We start from the raw sequence: 19,041 nt of genomic DNA on the forward strand, positions 1-19,041 counted from the left end.
CCAGGAGAATGGTTTCCTTAAGATTTGAAACAGGAGAGCCAAGTGTCAATACAGAGTTTACATCATTAAAGTACCTCTATATAAAATAAACAATTCTCTGTTAGAGAAACCTTTAGTTATTTTGTCAGCACTCAAGGTGTGGACACATTAGCTTTCATACAATCCCAGTTGGAAATGGCATTGGTAGAGCCAGGCGTTTTTAGCCTGGGCCTTAATGTGGGCAGTCATTCTGTGTTTTTTTTTATCTTGAGGCCTAATGATTTAGCAGTTTCAACAACAGAAGGCTTGCAGTCCAGCATGTTTGTTGCACCCACCCAAGATTTCAGGGGAGAAATGAGGCAGGTAGTACTCAGGGACTACAGTTTCAGGTGATGAGGTGACATCCAGGAGTGGATGACGCAGAGTCCACAATGTCCTCTGGAGAAGTGCCTCTCGGGTAAAGCAGCTTGTCCTCAGCTTAGAGGTGAAAGAAGAGGTTTGAATGCTTCAGGAGGGAGCAGGAGGGCACCATGTACAGAGCGCTGGGGACAGAATAGGTCCTCGAGGGACTCCTTGGTGATTTGACTGGGGAAAAGGTCAAATGGATATAGTCAGTTGTATTTGCTGGGATTGGTTGGTCAAGTACGATTCAAACACCGCAGGACCATGCTGCATATTTCCACTCACAGTTCCAGGATAGAGAGTCATACATGCTATAATTGATTGTTTCCAAACTATGGACTTGCTCTTTTCAGCTGTAGGCTTAAGAACTCAGGCAGACCTCCCAAGTGTTCACTCAACAGATGGCATTTGGAACCAAACGTGTTACTCATTCAAACTCATTGTGATACAGCAGTGATTTAAGAAGCTCAAGCCCTACAGCCCACTACAAACAGGGTTTAAGTTAGTAAAATATGTGAAATGCTTAGTCAACAAATATGTAACCTATCAAAATATTAACGTTGCTTATTGCACTGTCCAGTTGTAGGCAAGAATATAAATAGACACCACATACCACAGTGCTGGCAATCCTCTTTCTTCTTCAGTAAAACATATTTTGATGACTAACAATTTCAAGATGTTGTTACCCAGCCATGTGAAGGAGGAAGTGAGGTCATAGCGACCGTTAGGCCAAAAACAAAAAGGCTACTATTAAATGAGAAAAGATGGAGTGAGAGCGTGTGCAGGATTGCAGTTGATCTGAACTAATTTGTCAAAAGATCAGGTGTCCGTGGGCAAAAGCTACCAGCTGTGTTTCGGAAATCAGTGACTGGTGGACAGGCGGTTTCATTACAAGCTTTATCCCGCTAGCTGAGTTTCCACTTGGATTGGTTGGTGCTTCAAAGTTGAGGTTCCTCAAGAAGCATTTCCACCCCCACACTCAATGCCTGTGCGCATATTCTGGGATGTGCTCCCTTGACGAAGGATCGCAGGGCTGTGGAATGTATAGATTTTTTTCGTAAGGCATCATTTCTCTAGTAGTTTTCCTTGTTTGTTTGCTCATAGAGGACTTTTTGAATATTGGTGAAATGTTGGTTATCAGGGTGCTCAGAGAACCAATCCAAAGTAGATTTAATGTCAATACATTTACAAATATCTGCCTTAAAAGGTGGAAGTTGATTTCACAGAATGAGCTGAGATGCCAAAGCAGGCTTTCAGTATCCCTCTCAGGGTGACCCTCAGAAGCAGGTGACATTGTCAACGAATCCTGCCTACCTTTTCAGTTTTCTGAGCAATGTTCCCAAAAATAAAATCATTATCTGAGGTGGCATTTTTACACTAGCAAGTAAAAGCATTGTGTACCTGGAATCCCAGAAAACCCACAGACTTGTCTCAAGTTCTTCGTCGGTTGAAGCCTTGGTCAGTTCTATAGCAATGAAAATCTATGCTGCAGCCTCGTGAATGAGCATCAGCGCCATCTGTACCCCATCTAAGCAGCCACATTTTTCCCAGAGTGCCCCTTGGAAAAATGTCACTGTGGCTGCAATGGCATGGCAACCCCCAAACCTCCCTCTACCTAGCACTAGACCCAGATTATCAATTTGAAATAACAAAAAAAACATGTTTTTGCTAAATTAAACCTTTATGTTTACACGTCTACACACTGACTAGAGTGTCAGCGTGTATAATTATTAATCATATTGTTTAAAACATTCTTGTGCTCGTGTAAATCAAGATCTTATATTTTTTAGGGTATGCACTGTATCCCACAAATATGTTGAGAGAGATGAAAATTACATTACTGATATATAAAGGCCTGTGTCCTGATCCTACAAATAAATACAATCCTCCTGTGTCAGAAGTGGCTGTTTTGCGTCTTTACAAAACTATATATATATATTTAAATAAATATCTTAAATTGGAAGAAACTTATTTTGCGCAACTCATAGGGGGATAACATTAGGATCGCTTACTGTATTAGTGTTTTCTTCTGAATCCTCCTCTTGCTCTTCTTTTTGTCTTGCCTCTCTATGGACAATTGTAGACTCAGTGTCAGGTCGACAGCCCTCCTTACGGCCGCACGTCCACAAGCAGGCAGAGAAGACCACGCGGGTGCGGACAGTGCTGAACGAGAAGCAGCTACACACGTTACGCACCTGCTACGCAGCCAACCCTCGGCCTGATGCACTAATGAAGGAGCAGCTGGTGGAGATGACCGGTCTCAGCCCGCGGGTCATCCGTGTCTGGTTCCAGAACAAGCGCTGCAAGGACAAGAAGAAGACCATCCTCATGAAGCAGCTCCAGCAGCAGCAGCACAGCGACAAGACGGTAAGCTGGGCCTCAAGGCCGACATTGGTGCATGGGGCAACCACCCAATATTGGTCTCCTGTGGAGCCGACTGAGTGCAAGTACACAGTGGAGAATGTGTTTGGAAATGATTGAGGGTAAGAAATACTGTTCATGTCTTAGGTCTCATGGAGGTAATTAAGGGCCAAATGTACTGGGCCAAACTGAATTCACATTGAGGTGATTGATGGCAAGAGCTTCCGACAGTCACCAAGATCATGTAGAGATCATTGAAAACAGTAATATTTGATAGAAGTAAGGTAATCTAAAAACAGCTGAAGCAAGATGCGCTGGACGGGGCCAAGGTCAGGCTGGAGGCAAACATTACTTGACAAGGTGGAGGCCGTTCAAAGAATACTGAGCACCAAACATTTGAAGGTACTAATGGATATCAAGATAGTAGAGGTAGGATTGAGTTTACATAGAGAAGATTGAGCAAAGTGAATGTCAGGCAGGGTTTGAGTGTGGTGAACATTGAGGGCAGCGCGAATGAGGCAGGGTTGAGGTCATGGAGATGACTGGGAGTGGCCAGTATCAACTAAGATTGAGCTCATGGAGAACCTTGAGGACCGTTAGCTTTACACATGTTTGAGGGCTTGGAGACAATTGAGAATAACTAATATTAGGTACAATTGAGGTCTTGGAGAACATTGAGGCAGTGGAATCAGGCAGGTTTTAGTTCATGGGGATGATTGTGAGAGGCTAGTGTCAACTAAGATTGAGATCATGGAGGACATTCAGAGAAGTTCCCAATCATCTCCTTGACCACAGGTTTGAGGCCTTAGAAATGTTTGTGAGCAGTAAGCGTCAGACAGGTAGGGGTTTGTTCAGGGAGATGATTGGGAACACTTAGCATCAGGCTGGTAGGGCTTCTTTCATGGATATGATAGGGAGCACTTAGCATCAGGTAGGTTTGAGTTCATGGAGATGATTGGGAGCACTTAGCATCAGGCTGGTAGGGGTTTGTTCTGGGAGATGATTGGGAGCAGTTAGCATCAGGCTGGTAGGGTTTTGTTCATGAAGATGATTGGGAGCAGTTAGCATCAGGCATGGTTGAGTTCATGGAGATGATTAGGAGCAGTTAGCATCAGGCAAGTAGGGCTTTATTCATCGAGATGATTGGGACCACCTAGCATCAGGCAAGTTTGAGTTCATGTAGATGATTGGGACCACTTAGCATCAGGCTGGTAGGGCTTCTTTCATGGAGATGATAGGGAGCACTTAGCATCAGGTAGCTTTGAGTTCATGGAGATGATTGGGAGCAGTGAGCATCAGGTAGGTTTGAGTTCATGGAGATGTTTGTGAGCACTTAGCATCAGGCAGGTAGGGGTTTGTTCAGGGAGATGATTGGGAGCAGTTAGCATCAGGCTGGTAGGGGTTTGTTCTGGGAGATGATTGGGAGCAGTTAGCATCAGGCTGGTAGGGTTTTGTTCATGAAGATGATTGGGAGCAGTTAGCATCAGGCTGGTAGGGTTTTGTTCATGAAGATGATTGGGAGCAGTTAGCATCAGGCATGGTTGAGTTCATGGAGATGATTAGGAGCAGTTAGCATCAGGCAAGTAGGGCTTTATTCATCGAGATGATTGGGACCACTTAGCATCAGGCAAGTTTGAGTTCATGTAGATGATTGGGACCACTTAGCATCAGGCTGGTAGGGCTTCTTTCATGGAGATGATAGGGAGCACTTAGCATCAGGTAGCTTTGAGTTCATGGAGATGATTGGGAGCAGTGAGCATCCTGCAGGGAGGGCTTTGTTCATGGAGATGATAGGGAGCAGTCATCATCAGGCTGGTAGGGTTTTGTTCATGAAGATGATTGGGAGCAGTTAGCATCAGGCATGTTTGAGTTCATGGAGATGATTAGGAGCAGTTAGCATCAGGCAAGTAGGCCTTTGTTCATGGAGATGATTGGGACCACTTAGCATCAGGTAGGTTTGAGTTCATGGAGATGATTGGGAGCATTTAGTATCAGGCGCTTTTAAGTTTAGTTCATGGAGATGATTGAGAGCAGTTAGTGGCTGATGAGAATCAGTACCTTGGTAACATCGAGGCTGTTAGTGTCAGGCAGGCCTCCATCATACACAGGGAGTTTATGGCATTTAGTGTCAGGTACATTGTCTTTTGAAGACAGTGCACTCAGAGTCATACAGTGTCAACGTCAGATGAAAGGGATTGTTAATTAGGTAGGCTTGAGGTCTTCTGGAGGTGATTGAGAGCCATTTGTGTCAGTCAGCCATTGGTCAATCTGGTTTTGGGGGCAAGATGTGCGTCACTAATCCGAGGTAACCATTAATCAAAAATGGGGTAACCCAAAATGTCAAAGACCTGGGTATTATATACAATTGAAATACAATGATCTTTGACCATTACTTTGCTACCAATGAATTAATCAATGTATGCTCAATATTATCACATAGTTAAGGATACGTCTCTCAGATCAACCCTAAACATTCAATGTATAGAATTTATGCAAACCAACAAAAGACTAAAGAAAGCAACAGCAGCAATTTACAAGTTCAGTGGCAATTTTAATTCATTGCTTTTACCACTATCCTTATATCAAAAGTTTATAGGTTGCCCAAAGAAGGCGTGCAAGAAATAAAGAATTATCAAGTGCTCAATAAAAAGAAATAGAGAAAGACATAGAGATATTCACAATCTTATATACAATAGATCGGTCGTACAGTTCACCGTCTAATAATTAACCTGGCCTATAATATAAATTTGTACACATTTTTCATTGAATGGAGACATAGCTTCCAAAAACTTATTGCACCAGAAAATGTGTTTTAAAATCCAGGTATTGAAATAAGAGGGGATGATGTCGACGTTTCGACTCGTCTTAGGGCTTAAAGGTGAGTTAAACCGTAGCCATGCGAGTCTTCATCAGGACTATTGCATCGGGCAACCCAAGAGGTAGTGTTGGTCCCTATAGTTGGAGTGGATCAAGTGGGATATCTTCACCCTTGGTCCCAAGGTTAGTGTTAATTCCTTATCCGCGGTAAGTTGATAATGTAATTGGTTCTCTCGATGTCGCAGGCTTGTGTCTCTGATTATTCAATAATCCATTCTATTTACAGGAAAACCCGAGTTTCAGCATACGGAGCCGGCCCCTGTTCCAACGCCTTGTAACTTGGCGTTGGAACAGGGGCCGGCTCCGTATGCTGAATTGTTTTGAGCAAGGAAGACTGATTGCGTGGATTCATTTCCATATTTGCCGAGGAACCAAGGGTCCGAGTACAAACGATTTCGGAAAATGAGTTATATGAAACTTGGGTTTTCCTGTAAATAGAATGGATTATTGAATAAGCAGAGACACAAGCCTGCGACATCGAGAGAACCAATTACATTATTTACGTACCGCGGATAAGGAATTAACACTAACCTTGGGACCAAGGGTGAAGCTATCCCACTTGATCCACTCCAACTATAGGGGCCAACACTACCTCTTGGGTTGCCCGATGCAATAGTCCTGATGAAGACTTGCATGGCTACGGTTTAACTCACCTTTAAGCCCTAAGACGAGTCGAAACATCAACATCATCCCCCCTTATTTCAATACCTGGATTCTAAAACACATTTTCTGGTGCAATAAGTTTTTGGAAGCTATGTCTCCATTCAATGAAAAATGTGTACAAATTTATATTATAGGCCAGGTTAATTATTAGACGGTGAACTGTATGACCGATCTATTGTATATAAGATTGTGAATATCTCTATGTCTTTCTCTATTTCTTTTTATTGAGCACTTGATAATTCTTTATTTCTAGCACGCCTTCTTTGGGCAACCTATAAACTTTTGATATAATGTAAATGTAAATGTAGTATACTTGTAAAGCGCACAGCTGCCCCAGCAACGGGGCGTCCCGGCGCTGTATAACTCTGGGGAACCCGTCCTGGCTTTCCCTGTGGGATGGTCCCTTGCTGGGAGTCCCCAAGGTGGAGCCAGGCATCTCCGGAATTGGTGGGGCCGTTGTGGAGATTAGGCAAGCTAATGCCCAGAGTTGCCGAGTGGAACCCCTGATTAGAGTAAGCACCGAAGCGAGAATTATCGAGTCCGCTGACCAAGGTCCACGACCCTGCCGCGTCGGGAATTGAACCCTGGTCCCAGGCTGACTTCTGCTCTCAGGCCTGCCGCCTCTAACCAGTGAGCCACACTACTCCACATGGATAGTGGTAAAAGCAATGAATTAAAATTGCCCCTGAACTTGTAAATTGCTGCTGTTGCTTTCTTTAGTCTTTTGTTGGTTTGCATAAATTCTATACATTGAATGTTTAGGGTTGATCTGAGAGACGTATCCCTTAGCTATGTGATAATATTGAGCATACATTGATTCATTCATTGGTAGCAAAGTAATGGTCACTAATCCGAGGTAGGCAGAAGGAAGTACAGGACTTTGTTGATCGGGCAAGTACGAGGTCACTTGGAGTTGCTAGGCGTTCATTGAGTCACGGAACAGAAACTGTTTGCGCTCATAAAATTGCACTGTGTTGACACATGTTGAACCGTGACTTATGATTTTGTTTTCTAAATGCACGCACTCTTTCATGCAAATTGTGTGGGTGATTGAATTAAGAATTCCAGGATGGATCAGTGAAATATGTAGGCAGCTCAGGGGAAAAAGGAGATTTCCTGGACAGCATATGGAGATAGATGTCATTTAATGTGGTACATGAATTTATAACATGTCAGAGCCAGACGTAGTTTTTATTACCAGTGCAGCCTCTTAAGATGAATTTGTTTTTTAAATCTGTCTCCAATGCTAGAACAAGACAGCAGATTTTCTAGTGTATCAACCATTGAAAATAAAAAAAATTATAATGCTTGTCTACTTTAGGGCACGCTCGATCGACTGAGAAGTAGCAGATTTGACCATATTGCTTATAGGCAAGTGGTTCTTGCGTGATGTCATATTTCTAAAGATATATTTAGGCGTCAACCCTGTTGGGGAGAATAAAGACTGTAGTAGACGATATTTTTATCCCTGATTTGCAGTGTTGAACATGGAGTAGAACGTGTCACAACCATAAGACTAGAATTCTTCCACCAGAACACACAATTTCTGTGCAGGTGTATACCACAGTAGCGACCCAATGCCATGGTGAATTGAGAGTCTGTAAGCAAATTCGCCAATCAGGGAATTAACTGGCACAACATCCGTGCCCATGGGGACACCTTTGTTTCAGCACTTAATCTTCCATTTAATCGGATCCAAGTGTCTCCCATTGTAGATGTATTTTTAACCCCACCACCCCTCCCCCTTCTATTTTTAAATGGAACTCATATTTGCAATATATTTGCACCTATTCACGGCACTACAAAGCGGCACAAACAGCAGCACCAACTAACCAACAGGTGAAAAAAATAATTTGCACCGAACATTTACCAGAATAAACCAAAATCGGTTTGCGCTGTGACGCACAAGTCGAGCTCTTATCTATACAAATAGGGCATACTGGGGCCCGGACAGTGCAAATACCCAGTTAGTTTCATGACACATACATATATATATACTAAAGTAGTGTGACCTGGCTTTGCGTGAATCCCTAATGAGAAATGAAACCAGGATCAAGCAAAGAGCAAGCCATATCCTGACTTGAAATGACACATTTCACGTGGCTTACCATTGGGCGGTTGTCTTTCTGTTGAAATTTCTTCTGGAGAGAGTATCTCAACTACAGATGTCATGTAAGGCACTGCAGGGTTCCCTTTTCACCATAGCACAATGTACCGCATCACGATAGACCAGCGGGATCAATGCTATCTCTGCCACACGACTCTTGTTAAGTTTGGAGCAGATCAATCTTTTCTCATTCGTGCAGTGTAGCATGGTTGATTTTCACTCAACTTTAGGCTCAGCAAGAGTCAGTTAATCTAGGCCTCAGTTTTATCTTGAGCCGAACATGTGATTTCAGAGAATAAGCCATTAACATGATGGATATATTAGTAATTTCAGATGAAAAACATCCTGGTCTCAATGTGTCAGGGTCAAATGAAGTACTTCATCCAGAACCCAAGTTGATGCATGTGACAAGGACATATTATATGATATTCAGAACCTCCAAATTGTGCCTGTCTATTGGTCCCCGCTTCATGCTGCTCAGCCTTATGATGACGGACTCTTTTGGACAGTTACATTACTCTGTTTGAGTGTTTGGCCACCGAGAGCACAGTCACTAGATGTGATGTTGCAATTATGATCAGTTGTGCATAGTTTCACTCTGGACCATCATAACCCATTACAACTACCAGCATAACACCATGGAAACTTCACAACCTTCCTACCAGGGAAACCCAACCACCAACAAAACATTGCCTCTCTGACACCATGGAAATAGGATCACCATGGAAGCAGGGCCGCCACTACGACAAGAAACCAGAAATACCAAGGAAACATCATCATGATGGGTCCACGGCTACCAAGTAAACAGGAGTACCCTGGCACAAAGGAAAATCAGTCTCTATGGGAGCACCGTATCATACCATATGATATTGGCTTGAGCATACATCACCATGAGAACGAGATCGCTGTGATATCAGGGAAGTGGAAGGACTTTTGTCACCCAACGTACATGGAAGGCCGTTGTGACCACCATGACACTATGTAACAGGAAGGACGCTATGACATCATGAATAGACATATATGACATCACAGAAGTTGAAGCATGATTATGGGAGGATCACTGTGACATCATGAAGATGGAAGGCCCTCCATAACACAGTGGAAAGGAAGGGGCCTTGAGGCTTGGAAATGAAAGGATCCAGTGTGAAATCACAGGTAAGGACAGATCACCATAACATCATCAGCAAGGAAAGGCCATTGTGACGTCACAGACACAGTCAAAATCTGGAACACCATGAAGATTGAAGGACTAACCTGGTCCAATGAAAATGGAAGGACCATTGTGACTCCAGGAAAGAGAAGGACCACTGTGACTTCATAGAGATGAAAGGACTCCCAGTATACAATGGGAATGGAAGGAACACTGCGACACTAGGGCCACTGTGACATCTTGAAATGGAAGGACCACTCCGAACCCATAACATATGAATGGAAGGACCGCCATGACACCATGAATACACTTGCATGGCGTCATGTAAATGAAAGCGCCACTGTGGTAGCTTGGATATAGAAAGATCATTGTGACATCATGAAAATAGAAGGGTCACAATGAAAATGGAAGGATAGTTGTGACATCTCAAAAATGGAAGGGCCCCCATTAAAAATGTTGATGTGAGGATCACTGTAACGTCATGGATTGGAAGGCCACCATGGCATCACGGAAGGAGCACTGGGGTGTATGTAATAGACAGGCCATCACAGCATCAGAGGGAAGAGCCACCTTGACATAATAGAAATGAAAGGGTTACCCTGACAAATGAAAGAGGAAGAACAAATAAAAGAGAAAGGTCCATAGTGACATCACGGAAGGAAATCACCATAGTGACATCATGGATATGGGAAGACCACTGTGACATCGTGAAAAATGATGGGCCGTCGTAATACCAAAGGAATGCAAGGAGAATTAAATGGGCTCTCATAAATCCATGAAAACATAGGTGCCACAATTACATCATTGAAGCCAATGCTCTATCGTGATTTTGTGGAAATTCGATGGCAGCCAGGGCATTGTGGAAACGGACGGGTGGTAACTGCCTCCTATCAATGGATGAACTGTCATGACATTGAAGGAGAAGGGATGACGTGACATGAAAAAAGAGACATTAGATTCCAAGTCATCATGGAGGTGGAAGGACGCATGTGACATCATGAAAGTGAAGGGCCATTATAACATCCTGGAAACGACAATACCATCATAGAATTAGATATGCCTCGGTGACATCTTGGAGAAGGAATGTTATGAGGCCTTCAGCTGGCTAAACAAAACAATTATTGCACCATCATGTATGAATGCACTTAAGCAATGACCACATTCAAGCACGATAAGCATAGCAGAAAATGGGCAGATTTGAACATGAAAACATCTCTCCTAAAGAAGAATGCAAGATTTCCTAAATGGGGGGCGGGGGAGGAGGGTTATTAAATAGCACGAATACTTTGGGTTAAAAATACAAGTTGCTTTGCCTTTAGCTCAGTAATGGGAAAAACACTCAAACGTAGCTCCAATTCGAATTAAATATTAAATAATAAAGGGTAAAAGGTCTGGTGACAAAAGAAAGGAAGTCCTAAACCAGCAAAGATCATGTGATGCAGCTCTCCAAGCCAGGTTTGAGGTTCAGAGGCAGGATTCTCTTCGGCCAGACCTACAATGGGGGAGGCACTCTCTGTTGTTAAAAGTTAGACTGCCAGTAAGGGAGGCTATGTAAACCAGTGCTTAATTTGTAAAACAATAAGTGCCAGGGCCCAAGGGTTGGTCAGAAGGCCACCGCTTGTTCTACAAATATAGTTGGTGCTGAACACCAAGGCTGCCTAATCTTGATCCCACCTCCTGCTTCTTTCATCCACCACCAGACACCCCCTGGTCCTTTATCACACTTTCGCAGGTTAGTTTTCTCCCCTGCTTGTTCTTTTGTCACTGTTTTTCAGTTTGTTTCTCCCCTTTTATTTTTCTCTCTGTTGCTCTAGGTAAAAGTCTGATGAGTAAGAATAAGTGCTGGTCCCCATAAATAAGTGTTAGTGGGGCACGCCTGCAACCACTGGCTCAAATTAGGCCCTGGCTCTGTATGTTACTAGGTAGGACTGCCAGTGAGGGAGGCTGCCTCTGGCCCAGGTAGGACTGATAGTGAGAGAGACAGTGAGGGAGGCTGCCTCTGCTGCTAGGCTGCTCGGGTATCAAGGGAGTGGCAGTGAGGGAGGCTGCCTCTGCTGCTAGGCTGCTCGGGTATCAAGGGAGTGGCAGTGAGGGAGGCTGCCTCTGCTGCTAGGCTGCTCGGGTATCAAGGGAGTGGCAGTGAGGGAGGCTGCCTCTGTTGGTAGGCTGCTCGGGTATCAAGGGAGTGGCAGTGAGGGAGGCTGCCTCTGCTGCTAGGCTGCTCGGGTATCAAGGGAGTGGCAGTGAGGGAGGCTGCCTCTGCTGCTAGGCTGCTCTGGTATCAAGGGAGTGGCAGTGAGGGAGGCTGCCTCTGTTGGTAGGCTGCTCGGGTATCAAGGGAGTGGCAGTGAGGGAGGCTGCCTCTGCTGCTAGGCTGCTCGGGTATCAAGGGAGTGGCAGTGAGGGAGGCTGCCTCTGCTGCTAGGCTGCTCGGGTATCAAGGGAGTGGCAGTGAGGGAGGCTGCCTCTGCTGCTAGGCTGCTCGGGTATCAAGGGAGTGGCAGTGAGGGAGGCTGCCTCTGCTGCTAGGCTGCTCGGGTATCAAGGGAGTGGCAGTGAGGGAGGCGGCCTCTGTTGCTAGGCTGCTCGGGTATCAAGGGAGACTTCCTATTAGGCTGGACGGGCAGCGAGGGAGGCGCTCTCCATTGCTAAGCTGGACAGGCAGGGAGGGAGGCGCTCTCCGTTGCTAGGCTGGACGGGCAGGGAGGGAGGCGCTCTCTGTTGCTAGGCAGGACGGGCAGGGAGGGAGGCTCTCTGTTGTTAGGCTGGACGGGCAGCGAGGGAGGCGCTCTCCGTTGGTAGGCAGGACGGGCAGTGAGGGAGGCGCTCTCTGTTGCTAGGCAGGACGGGCAGTGAGGGAGGTGCTCTCTGTTGTTAGGCTGAACGGGCAGCGAGGGAGGCGCTCTCCGTTGCTAGGCTGGACAGGCAGTGAGGGAGGCGCTCTCCGTTGCTAGGCTGGACAGGCAGTGAGGGAGGCGCTCTCCGTTGCTAGGCTGGACAGGCAGTGAGGGAGGCGCTCTCTGTTCTTAAGCTGGAGTGGCAGAGAGGAAGGCTGCCTCTTCTGGTAGGCTGTAGCAGTGAGGGAGCCTCCCTCTGTTGCTAGGCTGGACAGGTAGTGAGGAAGGCTCTCTCTGTTACAAGGCTGTTCTGATAGTTAGGGATGCTCCCTCTGTTGTTAGGCTGTACTGATAGTTAGGGATGCTCCCTCTGTTGTTAGGCTGTACTGATAGCGAGAGAGGCTACCACTGTGCTAGCGTGGACTAGCAGTGAGGGAGGCTCCCTTTTGTTGCTAGCAGTGAGGGAGGCTCCCTTTGTTGCTAGGCTGGACAGGCAGTCAGGGAGGCTCCCTCTGTTGCTAGGCTGGGCTGGTAAGGAAGGAGGCTCCCTCTTTTGCTAGGCTGGACAGGTAGTGAGGAAGGCTCCCTCTGTTGTTAGGCTGTACTGATAGTTAGGGATGCTCCCTCTGTTGTTAGGCTGCACTGATAGCGAGAGAGGCTACCACTGTGCTAGCGTGGACTAGCAGTGAGGGAGGCTCCCTTTTGTTGCTAGCAGTGAGGGAGGCTCCCTCTGTTGCTAGGCTGGACAGGCAGTCAGGGAGGCTCCCTCTGTTGCTAGGCTGGGCTGGTAAGGAAGGAGGCTCCCTATTTTGCTAGGCTGGACAGGTAGTGAGGGAGGTTCCCTCTGTTGCTAGGCTGGACAGGCAGTCAGGGAGGCTCCCTCTGTTGCTAGGCTGGGCTGGTAAGGAAGGAGGCTCCCTCTTTTGCTAGGCTGGACAGGCAGTCAGGGAGGCTCCCTCTGTTGCTAAGCTGGACAGGTAGTGAGGGAGGCTCCCTCTGTTGCTATGCTGGACAGGCAGTCAGGGAGGCTCCCTCTGTTGCTAGGCTGGACAGGTAGTGAAGGAGGCTCCCTCTGTTGCTAGGCTGGACAGGCAGTCAGGGAGGCTCCCTCTGTTGCTAAGCTGGACTGGTAGTGAGGGATGCGCCCTCTATTAGAGACACTGAGTGAGGCACTCTACATTTGTAGGTGAATCGGCTGTAAAGGACTGATTAATGTTTGCTCATAAGCCCGTGCCCTGCACCACTGAATGATGAGATGTCAAATACCAGGGCTGCATAGTCTTGAGTCTACCTTAGGCCTTAATCTCTCACTAGACTCTTGCTTCACCTTTAAGCCAGTCTTGCAGGTTTCTGCTTTCTCCCTTTGTTACCTTTTTCCGTCTTTCTCTAGTCCACGTTGTGTTTTCTTTCTCTTGCTCTGGGTCAAAGGCTAATGAGGAAATAAGTGCCCATTCCCAAAAAAATGAGCGCTGGTGGCGCTACCTGTAACCACCAGCTACAATTGAATATTGGTAATAGGGTCTGAGATTCCAATTAGGGCTGGCTATGAGGTGGTGTCTGTCACACGTGGGCTTTCCATCACTATCAGCGTAGCCTGGAACCAGAGCCCAGTGGTGACTGGCACGGATCAGAGATGGTGAGGTGGGCTGGGGAGGTTGAGAGTGTTGTAGACAGTGCTTTAAATGGGAAAAACTAAGTGCAGGTACTCATTAAAATACAGGTGTGGCACGTGGGCGAGCTAGGGCGGGGCTAAGGGCAAGATATGCCTACCTTTCTCTCCTCACAGTAGAGAAGTGTAGTACTTATAGTGATAAAAATATGAAGTGCTGGTACTCAGTACCTGTGAGTGCTGGTCCATTTAAAACACTGCCACTGCCCTTTTCCCTATGACCATGCTCTTCCTGTCACTTTCTGGTTCTGTGTTTTTACATCCACGTGTCCTCTCCACTCGCCTCTCATCTTTACCAAGCTTCTAACCTTCTCTCGCTAGTTCTGCCACTCTTACTCCCGCTTCTCGCTTGCTCTCTCCACAAGTCTCTTACATTTTCTCACTGCTTATTTCCCTACTTGCCTCCTGTTCTCCCCTCCATGCTGTATTCACCCCCAAAGTGTGCCACCTGGCCGCTATTTTGTTCTGCTATATTTAATTAGCCCATTTTTGTTCATCATTGTGTAAAAAGCACACTTATGAAATAACACTGTTCTTAAAAACACTCAATCGGCTTTTCGCAATCATCACTTTTACCTATTTGAGCGATATTTGAGCAAGCATATACGAATATGGCCGAATTAGCTAATTATTTTTGCCTCAGTTTAACCAAAAACCGTGTTTTTACAGAAAGCAGTTGCTGGTATTGGCTACTTCCTTATGGGCTCAAAAGCAAAAGACACACAATTGATGGACGAAATGCAGAACAAATCAAAACATTCACCCCCAGTCAAAAGATCTGGGTTAGATCCATAATTCTTTTGCTCACCATGCCACCCGAGTGGAGTCAAGCTATCCTGGCTGAAGAGGGGTGAAACCCCAAAACCGGTCCTAGGATGCTTGTTTCCAGTCCAGTGAGGACCTGGCTTGGCAGTTCGGGCTGGACTGTCCCCATGAGGCACAGGGTCAAGACTGACTTGCATATGGCTGGATTCAAACTGGAATGGCATGGTGAGCAGAAAACCGATGGATTTAGGCCCAGATCTCTGTACTGGGGTGAATGCATGACATTGTTCTGCATTCTGTCCATCAACTGTTGTTTTTGCATTTGTCACCCGAGTGGGGCGGGTATGCCCAGACATGGGTCCCGTGCTCTCCATGCCACTGGAGGCAAGCTATCCTGGCTGAAGAGCGGTGAAACCCCGAAACCGGTCCTAGGATGCTTATTTCCAGTCCAGGGAGGAACTGGCTTGGCAGTTCGGGCTGGACTGTTTCCATGAGGCACAGGGTCAAGCCTGATTTGCATATGACTGGGTTCAAACTGGAATGGCATGATGAGCAGAAAAACGACGGATTTAGGCCTAGATCTCTATACTGGGGTGAATGTATGACATTCTTCTGCGTGTTGTCCATCAACTGTTGTTTTTGCATTTGTCCTTATGGACTCAATCAGGGCTTTAAGTGGGATGAACAAACTGTGGTCACTCAAGGGGCGTGGCCAATGTAATTAAGGGTGTGGCTTAAAAAAACATAGCTAAAAACCTGTGCTCAGCATAGCATGCCGCTGGACTTGTATTATGCTGTTTCTGTCATTGCATCCAGATGTATGTCACAACAAGTAACATCATACCTACAACAAGTCAGGACTATTGGCTTTGTCAATGGTTGTTAGTTGCATAAGATAAATAAGCAGCAACTATGGCTTGTATATAATATTGAAAAAGCTTCCACTTAAAGCCCTGCTGACACCACGACAATGTTGCTGCTCCTGAGTTTCAAAAAGAGAAGGGAAATCTAGAGAGAAAACGACTTTCGTTAAAGGAGTTCCCTTCCCCCGACAACTCTCACCTGCCATGATATCATGCTGTAACTTCTCCAGGCCGTTGCTTCTCCACTAATGAGAAGTGAGCAGTGTGAGCACGCGCACATCGATGTGCCTGCTATCAATGCAGTCTGGGACAAAAACAGACCACCTGTTCCAGGGCACAAAACAGAGCCCGATAGAGACCCGTTTCGAGGCCCCCTTTAAAAAACTGCCGGTGCTCAGACCCGGTGAGACCCGGCCCACTTAAAGCCCTGGGCTCAATAATCTTGACAGGTCACAGCTGTGCGGAAAAACTGTGCTCCTCCTGTGTTTGAGCAGACCTCGCACTCTCAGCCTTTTAACATTGGTCCAGACTCGCTGCCCCTTCTATAAAGGCCGCCAGTACATCATTGTTGTTGTTCTATTCTTGTGGTTGTTGTTGGTGGTGGTGCTATTAGTAATAATAGTTTTACATCTTTTGACTATTAAAAATAGTGCTACTAGTATTGTTAGGTGGTAGTGAAGGTGGTGGTGTATTTATACTACTAGTTTGAAGTAATCACATTTGACCACTATTAGTATTAGTAGTCATAGTAATGGTAGTAGTTGTAGTAGTTTTAATATTGGTAGTGGAGGTAGTGGGTGTGGTGGTGTTATTTCTAATACTATTTTCAAATGATCACAAGTTTAACGATTATTATTTTTACTTGTAGTAGTAATAGTAGTAGTATTATTGTTGGTGGTGATGGTGGAACGTTGTGCTGTTATTTAAAAAAAATAGTTTCAAATGATCACAACGTTGACAATTATCATTATTAGTAGTAGTACTATTATTAGCAGTAGTATTGTTGGTGGTGGTAGTAGTGAGTGTGGTAGTGTTATTTATAGTACTATTTACAAGTGCTAACAATCTTCACCATTATTTGTATTTCCAATACTAGTATTAGTATTGGTGGTATCGATGGAGGGTGGTGGTTGTGTTTATAACACTAGTTTCAACTGATCACATGTATGACCATTATTATTATTACTACTAACAGTAGTAGTAATAGTCTGTTCTAGTAAAGTGCACGTAGACTGCTGCACTTCCACGGTAGTACTGTTGGTGGTGGTTGTGGTTATAGTGAGGATGGTGGCATTATTTATACTTCTACTCTCAAATTATTACGTTTTACCTCAATGTATCATTATTATTATCAATAGTAGTCGTATTGTTATTGATGTTTGTGGTGGTAGTGTTAATGCTGGTATTTAAAACTACTAATTTCACATGATCACAGGTTTGACCATATTAGTATTATTTCTGTTGTCACATGATTAGTAGCACTTGTGTTCATATTACAGTGCTGTTATTATCAGGTATTATTTTATCATTACATTCATTATTGCTATTTATTAGGAATTGACCTTCATTGGTATTTCTCATTATTGTTGTTTTGTAGTCTCTTTTTTCCCCTCGCCGGTGCCTGTGTGTGTAGTGCTGCTTTGCGTATTCTTTCGCACGCTATGCTGTTATTTATGTAGTTCAATCATCTTTGCTTGATTTCTAATTTCAGTAATTATTCCTCTGGATTTTGCATAGTTTAAGGTAGCATAGACAAATTATACTCTGCATTTTATAAAGAGTGTCTTATATATTTTTGCAACTTTTCTAAATAGAGGCACTGCTTTCTGGCTCGGTGAGGGATATTTATGAATATCTGGGGGCAGAAATACTCTGCATAGAATAAAAGCTAGCCTGTGTGGAAGAGAATTACTACAGACAAGTTAGAAAGCTAGAAAATTGGAAAGTTCTCTGCGTTGTAGAAATACTCTGCATACTAGAAATACCCTACAACAGATGCATATTCACTGCAAAGAACACAGACTGTGGTGGATAAAAATACTGTTTGTGAGCTAAATATACCTTGCAAATGACAGGAATACTGGAACCGGAATCGAAATAAAATCAACCATGATAAAAACGTTCAAACCAGACCCACACCGCAGGAGGGCACGACTGAAATAGGACCATAAGGTCTGGTCATGGCAACCCATCCTCTGAAAGTAGCTTCCGAGCCTGCTGACCACCAGGGAAAGGGGCATGTGGCACGATGGCTAGTAAAGGTCATGGAAATACTACACACAGGATAAGAGTACTCTGGATAGGGTAGACATATTCTGCACAAGGCAAGAATACTCTGCAGTTGGCAGAAATGTTTGAATCTGCATAGGTTACAAATACTCTACATGGGATAGAAATGCTCTGCCAGGGCAAGAACTATTCTACACAGAAGACTACTTGGTTAATAGTGTACAATAAAGGGCTCTTATCGTTATTATTTTATTAATTCATAAAAAAAATACCTAGAAGGGCAGATAAATAAATTCACGTGTGTGATTGGTTTGTGCTCTTTTTTGATCATATAGATTTATAGGGTGGATACATCCCCAAATTTTGTATTGGACGTCGTATATATAGAAAGTTGAGTACTCGGTTATGGTAGTCTTTTCTTCTTTATTTGAAGATATTTGCAAAAATAAGGAACATCCGGCACATGTTTCGCCCAGGGGCCTGCAGGCCAGGGCTTTCTCAAGGCAGAAAATCCTCTGTTAATCAGTTGTATTTCAATTAGGTAGAGCCAATCTACCTTAAAAAACATCTTCTGAGCTTACGGTGAAATTCAACCAAAGAACAGAGGATTTTCTGCCTTGAGAAAGACCTAGCCTGCTGGCCGATGGGCGAAACACGTGTCGGTTGTGCCTTGCTTTTGCACCTGTCTTCAAATAAAGAAGAAAAGACTACCATAACCGAGTACTCAACTTTCTGTATATAAACGACATCCAATAAAAAATTTGAGGATGTCTTCGCCCTATAAATCTGTATGATCAAATAAGAGCACAAACCAATCACACACATGAATACTTACCTTTGAAAGGGTGGCCTCTGGGTGAAACCACCGTTTTGGTATGTTCCACAGCCCCAAATTGAGTGCTGACAAATTGTGTGTGAACCCTGGTAACACCCACCAGCTACAAAGATTACCAGATAAATAAATTACCTTGAAGGGTAGGTAAATCTTAAAGGAGCGAAGCGATGTTCTCAATACACGAGTAATTGGAATACCATTACATAATTAGGGCTTAGCATTGGCAAGCCTTGCAAGGAAGTTTATAATAGGCACATTGTACCTTAAAGCTTTGCTTGTGGTAGGTTCGCTGGGTAACGCTAGG

At 44.7% G+C, this 19,041-nt stretch overlaps 1 protein-coding gene across 1 annotated transcript in view; it reads left to right on the top strand.

The window, feature by feature from the left end:
- The window catches only part of ISL2 (ISL LIM homeobox 2), a 92,741-nt gene that overhangs the window by 22,546 nt on the left and 51,154 nt on the right, over nt 1-19,041 (top strand). The window contains exon 4 of the mRNA XM_078684646.1: nt 2,465-2,748. Coding sequence (XP_078540772.1) covers nt 2,465-2,748 — 284 coding nt within the window. The remainder of the gene's footprint in view (nt 1-2,464; nt 2,749-19,041) is intronic.

The sequence above is a fragment of the Lissotriton helveticus genome, chromosome 3_2, assembly GCF_964261635.1.
Source record: "Lissotriton helveticus chromosome 3_2, aLisHel1.1, whole genome shotgun sequence".
Lineage (NCBI taxonomy): Eukaryota > Metazoa > Chordata > Amphibia > Caudata > Salamandridae > Lissotriton > Lissotriton helveticus.